Source organism: Chenopodium album, chromosome 27, assembly GCF_948465745.1.
Source record: "Chenopodium album chromosome 27, dcCheAlbu1.1, whole genome shotgun sequence".
In the NCBI taxonomy this organism is placed as follows: Eukaryota; Viridiplantae; Streptophyta; class Magnoliopsida; order Caryophyllales; family Amaranthaceae; genus Chenopodium; species Chenopodium album.
In genome coordinates this window covers 32186936-32198451 of record NC_137860.1, presented here as the reverse complement: position 1 = coordinate 32198451, position 11516 = coordinate 32186936, and the positions used below count along the sequence as shown (strand labels likewise).

Below are 11516 nucleotides of genomic sequence, written 5' to 3'. Positions count from 1 at the left end.
GTACCGTTGAGTATTTTTGTAATTTATTTTATTTTATTTAAGTAGTGGTAGAATAGAATAAAATTACAGGTTGCAGTTGATCCAAAAGCCAATGAAGTAAAGGCCCAATGGAGCAAGATGGATGAGATCCATGAAGGTTCAAGTGGGAGCATTTTACTTTATTAGTTTTCTTAGGATTAAGGGGCCATACTATGTCATGTTTTATTGCATTAGTTGATTATGCATGTTTAGGTTTATTTATGTTGCTTGATGATGCGCTAGAGTTCACTATAAAATCACAACATAATAAATCTAGATCCCAGCAATATTGATGCAGCTTTTCCAATTAGAAACCCGATGAAAACCTTGATCGTTTGTGATGGGTCAGCACTCAGCAGAGCATCATAATATATCTTGGGGAAGTGGGGGTAGAACCGCATATCTACACTTTTAATTGGTTGTATTCAACAGGGTTACCTAAATCGTTTAGAACCTTGAAGCTAAGAGTAATAATTAAACATGCGATGGTTAATTATTCAACCAAGAATTACAAGAGTTGTAATCAGTAAAGAGTTTACTCACCTTGAAAATGTAATGGTTGATGCGGAGCTTCACTCTGGTTAATTATTGCACGAATAAAGGATCTTGGAATCATTTAATTCAATTGGGATCAATTAACATTGAATAAATGCTTTAAAGTTACCAATTTAATTCGTTTATGGTACTTTAAATTTAATAAACATAATTGAATTTTGCGCTTACTTATTAGTAACATGTCGTTCTAATTTTATTATTATATATAATCTCCTCGATTGAAAATAAAGTTGAGAAACGTTCTCAAAAAGGTTTAAAAGATAATCCATAAACCTATATTCCAATTTTGCTAAGATTGTTCTAAAAGGCAAGTTTTAGAAATTCATGTCACATGTCTAAGGTTGGTTATATTCAAAATTTTTGAGTAAAATGCCAACACATCTTCATTTTGAAAAATGTTTCAAGGGATATAATGAGATGGGAGGTACAAATCCTCCAAAAGACAAGTATAGAAATCCAATAAATTCTCTTATCTTCAATATGATTGAATATGAGAAAGTGATTGGAAATCTCTATGATCAAAAGTTGATCAAATGATGGTATTCTTCATCTATTTTATATAGAGTTTAATACTTGATTAAACTCAAATATAAATAATGATAGAATAGACTTAGCAAAATCATGAAAAATGCTTAAAGTAGTTGAGCAAGGTAACATTTTGAACCTAAGAGAAATGTTCTAAGTGGCTCAAAGGGAAAGTTTTGGGAATATATGAGGATTGCATTAAGAAGTTATAGGCCAAGAAATGCAAACAAGTTGCTACTTCTCAAACCTAAAACTACTTACATACCAAAAGTTGTTATGAACAACAAATGTTTCAAATTAAATGGACCAATTCCAATTGATTAGAAACTACCTCATATAGTTGGAAGGTAAAAGAATGGAAATGTTCCAATTTAAGAATTATATTATAGAAATTGATTTGGCATACTGCTACTTCTTGGACATATGATGTCTTGTTTAGATCATTCATTGCACAATGTGATTGAACTAAAGGAAGAAGTTATTGCTAAAGGAGAAATAAATCTACAAGTTTAAAAGCAAATGTTGCTACTTCACAAGTAGAATCTACAAGTTTGGAAGCAAAAGTTGCAACTTTACAAGTAGAACCAGTATTTCACCACTAGTAATTGGCTAGAATTAAATAAATGTTATTTATTCTTGCCATTATCAAAACACCATTCAATGTTAGTAATGACTAAGCATCGAAGATTCAAAAACGTGGAATAAATGTTATTCTATGCTCCATTGAGTCACAATGTGTTTTGAATTGCTAAATAGGTTTAAAGTTCTATATGATAGAAATAGTTAAACCATTTCTATGTATATAAATTGTCTCTAATATGTCAATTAATTCGAATGAAAATGAAAATTGCATGCGGAAGATCCAAAGGGATGGACTTTCAATATCATTAGATTATGAATCTATTGATATATGTAATTATCATTCTAATTTGAAATTTTTACTACGTCACCATTTAGAGAAATGATGATGCGAACTCAAGGTCAAATACATCTCGATGTAAGAAAACCAAAGGTTCAAGGCTAGAGACGGACAATGAAACTTCATTTGTGATATGATCACTTGTGCTTAGTTGAAGCATAAGAGTGAAGATTTTGAAATGTTCAAAATGTTCAGTATGAAGTTCAGTATCAACTTGACAAGATAATGATTACACTACAATATGATTGTAATTGTGAGAATTTAAGCCAAGACATTGATAAACATCCAAGAGTTGTGAAATCGTTTTACAACAAAATCCGAAAGCAAACCTTGTGAAGTGTTTATGAAGGAAACTATCAATCTGTATGAGATATATTTTTGATAGTGGATGTAAGTTAACCATCTTCCAACCATTGTTCAAGGGATATACTTTTAAATAAGCTACAAAACTAAACAAAAACTACATACGTCAAATCAAAATAGCAAAGGCTTCATATGTGATATGGATAAGAAAAGTTCTTATTAAGTCTTTCTACGTATACAAAGCAAGGAAAAGTTGTATTGAAACTTTTAATGTACATTCGATTCCTAAATAAAGCACGGGGTACTACTACACAACCATGCTTAGCACAAAATGTTTGTTGCTAAAGTAGGTGCCCTTATGGAAATTGTTCCAAAAGGTCAAGTGGGAGTAGTGTAAATCTCAAAAGAGTTTGAGAAAAGCAACAAACAAACGTGGCTCAAACCATGATTGGTTCACCCTATGCTAAATATGCCTCCTCAAAAGGCAAGTGGGAGTATAAGAATCTCGAAAGGTTTGAGAACCTTGAAAGAGTTCAAGAAAAGTGATTTCGAAAATCTTGAAGAAATTTGAGAAGTTATCGAATAACAGCAACAATATGAGCATGATTCACCTCATGATACAAATGACAACGCGTGGTCTCATTAAGTGTAATGAGATTAATAACCATGTGTCGAAGGTAGTACATTCCAAGTGCACATCCTCTATTGTCATTTCTCATTGAAAGCTAAACAAAGTTGTTGTATGAGTTTCAATTGTTGCATAAAAACCCACAGTGATGACTAGCATATGTAAAACTTAGCCAAAGAAATATGATTTCATATTGACTAAGAGTTCTAAATTATTCATTTTGGAACATTATGATTATGCAAGTAATAAAGATGATTTGACAAGTTATGACTCCAAGTGGTTTAAAACCAGGAAATCTGAAATAGATTCTAAATCTGTAAGCAAGTGTATGACACTTGAATAATTTGCCTAAATTGGGTGAAACCCAATATAAGCAAAGCAGACAAGAAAGAAAAATGTTTTCTAACTAAAGCAAAGACTTGTTAAAGGATTCAACTAATTCATAGTATGACTATGATTATGATGAAACCTTTACATGTTGCAAAGATCTATTAAAGATATTTAGTGATTTCTACCTTATAAGATTTGGTAGATGGATTTCAAAACACTTTCTTGAAATTGTTCATGAAATAAGATCAGTATATGATACAATCAAAAGTTTGGAGATCCAATAATCCTAGGGATGCATAAAAGATCCATAATGGATTGAAGTTAGCATCAGCAGGGAGTTAATGTTCTTAATTTTGCGAGTTAGTCAAATCGTTTGATGTTCTCGTAAAATGAAGGAAAAGGTCTTGAGCGTACAAGATGTTTAGTGGGAGCTATGAAGTCTTCTTGGTCTAGTACAAAGAGCAATTAATGAAGGATCAAGTAATGGCTATTGCATTTTGTATGAAAACCTTGGAGAAGAAGATGAGTACATTTGGGATTCAAGATCTATATAGATGGGTCTCGAAGGATGTTTGAGTTTTTGTTAAGAAGCTTATATTGATAAGATTCTTGTAGGGCTCAACATTATATTGAAAGGAGTTTCAATCCCATGTAACATGGCACATTGCTTAATGATTCAATACTTTAAGAAAGGTTGATGAAATTAAGACTTTGAGTGGTGATCCTTATGCAATTCGCAAAGGATGCATCATGCATGCCATGGACCATACTCGTCTATTTGATTCACGTGTTCTAAGAACAAGTGATGATAGATTTCAATCAAAATCCAATAATGTGACGTTGGAATACAAATTAGAAATTCCAAAGTTCCTTGTGAAAGGGCGAAGGAAAATTCTTAGTGTATGGAGATGAAAATGATTATAAAATTTAGAAATTGCAAAATTCATGTTTATGAGAATGTCTCATGAACTCTACTTACTAAACCCCTTCCATAACCAAGGTATGAAAGTCATACTAAGGTTCTTGGATTGAAGCAAGTTATGTAATTTTAGTTATGTATGTTTTGAGAAAGCATATTACAAAAGTAAATACATTAGCTTGCAGAATTATGTTTATCAATTGAAACAAAGTTTCAATCTTATTTAATTGTGGTTTCAAAATTAAATAAAATGTCCAAAATAATTATGGATTGATGGGCTCATCAGGTTATCCATTCGATGGAGACCTGGTGTATGAAACCCCACAGGTGAACAAAATCCACATATTATTTAAGTTCCTAGTTCGAAATCATTAAAGTGGACATAAATGATTTCAATGAATGGACTAGCATGTAAGATTGATTGGATAGCTCGGTTTCATGGGCTATAGGAGCATAGTGATGAAGCTCGGTCAATCACATGGATATGCATGAATGATGCAGGATCGAACTATAGACCAAACTTTGAAGTTCAAGTATAGAACTTCCGGATATATTAGTGGATTCCTTTGACATGAGTGGAACATTGATTTCATTCAATGGATGATATAACTGTGGTACATTCAAACGTCTACCCGTAACTGGAGATTATAAAGGGTGTTTCCTGGTTATTTCAGAAATTGAGTGGGAGCTTTGGTTGCCACAAGATTGGATAGAGTCTACCTATTAAATTAGGAATGTGTCATGTTTTGGCCTCTTGAAGAGGGAGAATTCAGAAAATGCATGGCCGTGCTCAAATGTGTTACATAGTAAACATTTGTTTTGTAATTCTAACTCAGATTTCAAGAAACGATTTGTGGATTAATATGGATTAGCATGAGATGCAATCATATCATCAAATCGACACAAAGTGACTTAAGGAATTTGAATATTGCGCACTTGTCTCAGACAAGTGGGAGATTGAAGGAATTGTGTCTTCGATAAGTGCAATTACTAGATATATCAAGGATCACTATTATGGAGATAATAAGTTCATTCTATTGGGGCGTCATCATCTGTTGCTAGACTATGAGAGATGATCTTTGGGCTAGTCAAATAGCCCAAAGCCCTTTAGAGTGGATCCTATGTTGGTCACACACAAGGGTATTGGGTTAAAGCAAGTTAGAGGCCCATTTATGGGCCTCATGAGCAATCAATTAGTCATAAGCATGAGTGGGCTAAATATAGTTTGAGTAGGAATGGGAAGTGGGCTTGGATTTGGACTTGGGCTATTATTTAGAGATGTGATCTATAAATAATAACCTTGCCTAGGGTTGGATACAATAAGTCACAATTGACATTACAGTGAATTGTGAAACAAGCAACCACCATCCAAAGGCCCTCATCCTTCCTCTCTCACACGCACGCCTCTCACCTCACCTCTCACCCACGCCCGGCCACCCCTAGTGGTCACGTGGTGTTGCGCGGTGGTTCTTGCCTAGTTGATCGTTCGTCCATCTCCGTAGAAGGTCGATAGAAGTGTTCTCTCGCGACTAACTAGCATTAGTGGAGGCCTTAATCCATGCCCGTGGACTGAATAGAGGAATCGCATTTGAGGTTCTTTATCTCCCCTTTGTTCTTGCTCGATCGCACGTGGAATCACGCTTCAAAGGTACGATTATTTGTGCTTTATGTGTTATGCATTAGATCCTTGGATTAGGTACTGTGTGAATATGATTCATGTTATTTCCGCTGCGTAGTACCTATAAAACCCTACAAAATCTTGTCTTTCGAAGGAAGTTGAAAAACCTTATCTTTCGAATGAGATTGGAAACTCTTTCTTTCGAGGGAGAAAAGTTTATCCCATAAGGAGGAAACATTATTATTGTAAACCTAAAAAAAACTTTAAATAAACAACGATTGGATCTTTCCACCGGTTAAACCGATGGAAGCCCCTTCAGAATTCAGCGATGAGTGTAGGGTTTTGGAGAGAGGAAAGAGGAGAAATTGAGATAGGATAAGCAATATGCCAATATTTTAAAAGCCCAAAACTACAATAATCACTCATCCCCTTAATATGTACTTATATCCCCTCCATCTCCTTAAAAAAAAAAAAAAAAAAACTTGTATCTCATTGCGCTTTTTTTTTTTTTTTTTTTTTTTTTTTTTTTTTTTTGAATAACAAACTTTAGATTTTTTACAAGAGTTTTCATTGTTAAAAAAAAAAAAGTAATCGTATAAGTTTAATTATATTAGATCTGTTTTAATATTTACTTTTAAAACTTTAGATCCTTGTTAATGTATACTTGTTTATTATAAGACATGATTTATAAACTGTAAAAGTAAAATAGGACACCTTACACTATACACTATACATTTATACACCTTAGAATCTTCCAAGCACTTTGCAGTTGTAGCCTTTGGCTGGCTGGTTTCCTGGTTAGGCACTTTCTTTTAAAGTCAATGGAAAAATGGGAAACAAAAATGCAATTATTATTTTAATACTCCAAGAAAAAAAATAACACGCAAAATGAAAAAAACAATTGAGAAATAATCACCACCACTTAGCTAGTACCAACCTTGGTCTCTGGCGGCCCCCTATATATAAACTTGCTGATTTTCAATTTGCAACCATACAATACTACCCCAAACACTCTAAACTTTTTAAAAATGGGGTCCGAAACACAAATTATTCAAAACCACGACCTCGATCATCTTGTACATGTGTTCATGATCTCGTTCCCCGGCCAAGGCCACATTAACCCACTCCTTAGGCTAGGTAAGCGAATTGCCTCTAAAGGCTTTTTGGTTACTTTTACCACTACTGAGAACCTCGGCCAAGGTATCCGAGGTTCTAATGATGCTGTATCGGATCAACCCGTCCCTATTGGGGACGGGTTCATCCGATTTGAGTTTTTTGATGATGAATGGCCTGATGGCGACCCAAGGAAGTTTGACATGGATCAATACCTTCCTCAACTCGATGTTGTGGGCCGCCGTTGGGTACCCGAGAGGTTAGCTGCTCTGGCCCAAGAGGGCCGGCCCGTTTCTTGCTTGATTAATAACCCATTTATTCCTTGGGTTTCTGATGTTGCTGAGGAGTTGGGTTTGCCTAGTGCTATGCTGTGGCCTCAATCATGTGCTTGTTTCCTCGCTTACTATTATTTCCACCACAACATGATCCCTTTTCCTACCGAAAACGCCCTCGAAATCGATGTCGAAGTTCCAACTCTACCCCTACTAAAATGGGACGAGATCCCAACTTTCCTTCACCCGACCACGCCGTATGCTTTCCTCAAAAGGGCAATATTGGCACAATACAAAAACCTATCTAAACCCTTTTGTATCCTTATGGATACATTCTACGAGCTAGAGAGGTCGACGGTGGATCACACTGTCGAACTCCTAGCTCCAACCCCGATCAGGACCATCGGGCCACTTTTCAAGAAACCCATTCCTGGTGGGGCCCGAGTTCGGGCTGACCCGCTCAGGCCCAACCAGGAATGCTTAAAGTGGCTTGATGGGAAGCCCGACGGGTCAGTAGTGTACATATCATTCGGCACGATCGTGTTCCCGCCACAAAAACAGATAGACGAGATCGCGGCCGGTATCGAAGCGGCCGGGATCACGTTCTTGTGGGTGATGAAGCCACCCGCTAAGGAAGCCAAGATGAACCCGCATACACTACCCGACGGGTTTTTGGATAGAATTGGCGATAATGGCAAGGTATGATTTTTTTTTTTTTTTTTAAGCAATTAATTGTTTCTCAATTTCAGTACTAAACTAATTAAAAATACAGTTAAAAATGAATAGTACCATGGGATTCTTTTCACCGACAAAACATTGAGATACGTGAATTAGTGAACTTTCCTCCCCTTTGTCAAAAATCATTACTTTTTGTGTAACGTGACTTGATTTAAAACAAAAAAATTAATGAATATCTTGATGTCTTTTTGCAAATAGTAGTAACGTAGTTGGTATTTTCAATTTAATCATAATTTTTACTTCTTTGTTTTATTTAACAAATCTCAATTTTAAAATGATCATTTTTTTTTTTTTATATATAATTAGGTGTAAGTAGTATTATAATGGGACTTGGTCTAAGAAATTTTGACCAAAAGATTGAATCTTGGGATCCCTCCTTGTTTCGTTTGTTTGGTGTTGGTACAGTGAAACATAATGTAAATGGGACAATAACATCGATCTACACTGTAAATCCGTAATTTTGTCGTTTTTTATTAGTTGTTTCATTTGTTTTAAAAAATGGTCTTTTTAATTTTTGAAAGTTATCAAAATATTAACTAAAATTTCCTTACTAATCCACCAATAATTAAAAATAGTTTATATCAAAAATAGCGAAGAAGTGACAAAATTTATTGGAAGGAGCACTCCAAACATTCATGGAGATCACCTTTATAGTCTTATGTTCTAGATAAATACAATACACTAATATACGGAGTAGTACACAAAAGCGGAAAATACAGCGCTGAAAAGTCGGGTGTTACATAAGTGCATTTGCCGTCACCTTGGTCCACATTACAGAGTACTCGTGTTAAATACTCCGTACTTTGTATAACAGTATATAACAACATAGAAAAATATAACAATTTACATTTCTCTTCACTCAAAATGATAGGTTAGGGTGTGTTTTATTGACGTGATCAAACATGTATTTGAACTTATTTGACCAGATAAGAACTTACGAAGTACTTGTATTAATGTAACCCGCATTTCTAGGTTTCCGTTAGTTTAATTGTTGAAAATTCTACTTGTGACAGCAAACCACGACTGTCACAAGTGAATCCTTAAAATGATTTTGCGCGAGGATTATCCAAACCAAAAAAACATAAATTTTGTAACAATCCCTTTTATTCTGCCAAAAGTAAAGTAAACTTACGTAGTTTTCTTTCATAAAAAAGGGGGGAAAAAAACTGTGTTTTCGGCAATAAATTATAGTCCAAGATATGTAACTACTACGAGTACTAAGTTGTTGGAATCATATTTTATTTGTGATGTTTGTTTTTGATTATTCAAAGAATAAAAAGTCTTTTGTTATGGTATGATTTTCATTATGAGATTAAGTTGTTTACCAGCTTACAAGAATTGATTTACGGTTACATTGTTTAGGACCAGTACAAATGAAGATGACATTATGGGTGATGTTAATAATTGTGGTCATGTGGTGTAGTGATTTCCTGATACACAATTTAGTGAATCTAATAAATTCTCCTACACGAAATTGCAGGTGGTCCAATTTGCTCCACAAGAGCAAGTCCTAGCACACCCGGCCGTGTCATGTTTTGTGACACATTGTGGATGGAACTCGACTATGGAGTCACTCTCCTATGGAGTACCCATGGTAGCGTTCCCTTCATGGGGTGACCAAGTGACCGATGCAAAATTCATTTGCGATGTTTTCAAGACAGGAATACAACTTACTAGGGGTGAGCACGAGAAAAGACTCATCACTAAGGAAGAAGTCGAAAAGTGTTTGAGAGACGCCACCTCAGGACCTAAGGCAATTGAAATGAAGAAAAACGCCCTCAAGTGGAAGGATTTGGCAGATGAAGCAATAGCCGATGGTGGATCATCGGACAAGAATTTCGATCTTTTTATCGATCAAGTACGAAAGAGGGGTGCAATTGTTCTTGCTAATGCCAAGAAGGTTGCTAATGGAGTGCCTACTAAAGAAAATGGAGTGCCTACTAAAGAAAATGGACATTGATTAACCTCCAAATGCATTGAAGATTATGTGCTTGGATATAGAAGAAACTACAATTACTACAATGAGCCCAATTTGGCTGATTTTATGAGTAGGGCCAATTTACACTTTTTATTATTTTATTTATCTTCTAATTTTCTATACCTTTGCACATTTTTTTTGGACCAATATTGGAGTTACTTTTATACTTTAGCCCGGCTCTTAGAGTGCGTGCCTAACTGCCTATGGCAACGCTTGGATATAGGAAGGTTCCTTCACTTTAAAGTTATATCATTTCATCAACTATGTGAGGCGTGAGCAATAACTGGAGGAATTTCTGGTTTTTTATTTTTTCCTGTTGTATCTTTAATATTTACTATTGTGTAAAGTTATCTAATATCATTATTTAATTTATTCATATTGTTGTTAATTTCTTCAAGTTGTTTGTTTTGATTGATAATAGTACAAGATTAAGCTAAGAAATTCCTATTTATTTCCTCTAGCTAAACAATCCCTTCATTTCAATTGTTCCAAATTGACTTTTGTACTACTCACGTATCTTAAATATGCTCATTATGAATTGAAGCATATAACAAATGCATACTCGTTAAAGTCGGTCATCTTTGCAAACGACACGGGTGAATATTCTACATCAAACGTATGATAGATAATCACTCTCTAAGCCTAATGAGATGTTCCTCAACTTCTAACATATGGTTTTGGAATGATATATATATGTATAATGTTCTTAGATTGTAAATTAATAATATGTGTGCATGTAACTCTACATATATAATTGGGAAAAAAAATTTCTACTTTCTTTTTCCTTTAATCTTGTTAGTGGACTCATATAATCAATAATTAAATAAACAAAAATAGTATAATGTTGAACCTTTCATTTATCCTATAAAATGTGAAAAGGCCGGTGAAATAAATAGTGTACGTAGTGATTTTAGAAAGAAAACCACTATCAATCGCTATCGTTATAACAATAATCGATAACGATTGATACAAAGTATTGACTAAATATTGAACATAAAATTCCAGCAGCCTAGACATAGTCAAGCACATCAACAACCAGATGATGACACTCTTGTATGCAATTGTACTGTAAACCATATACGAACAAAATAATTAATTAGCAATCACGCCTTTTATCAGTAACAACTCCACATTTTCATATACACAAGTAGTTGATTACTTGCACTCGTACATCACATTGCATGAAAAGTCATACTTAATTATGTAGTGCCAAGTCACACGTAGTATTAATCAACACTGTTAAATTGCATTTAGGAGTTGTGCGCTACAATTAAGTTTTAATGTGGAAGTGGGACCTTAATTAATTATATTGGATTATAATATATAAAATAGAATTAGATGATACATACGTGCTCACTTGTTTCTTTGCACGTTAGTATAGTGGCTGTTGATTATATTACTCCGTACTAAAAGTTTTACAAAACATGGCTTCATGTAATTAGAGCAAATATGACTTTTTATCCGTATTATATCCACAAAGGAGGCTAAAGTTGTTGAAAAATTTTATGACTTTCGGTCGTAAAGCATGAAATCAGTGCTCATTAAATTAATAAGCTCATTATAGGAGAGTTGTTATTTCTAAAAATATCCCAGCTTATAA

General features: G+C 34.4%; 1 protein-coding gene across 1 annotated transcript; it reads left to right on the top strand.

Moving 5' to 3' along the window:
• Window positions 1-6818: 6818 nt before the first annotated feature.
• Window positions 6819-10313, top strand: LOC145620292 (gallate 1-beta-glucosyltransferase 84A23-like). The gene is made up of 2 exons (XM_081674936.1): window positions 6819-7899; window positions 9419-10313. Exons 1-2 carry the CDS (start codon window positions 6844-6846, stop codon window positions 9896-9898), a joined length of 1536 nt encoding a protein of 511 aa, XP_081531062.1. The 5' UTR covers window positions 6819-6843; the 3' UTR covers window positions 9899-10313.
• Window positions 10314-11516: the final 1203 nt, after the last annotated feature.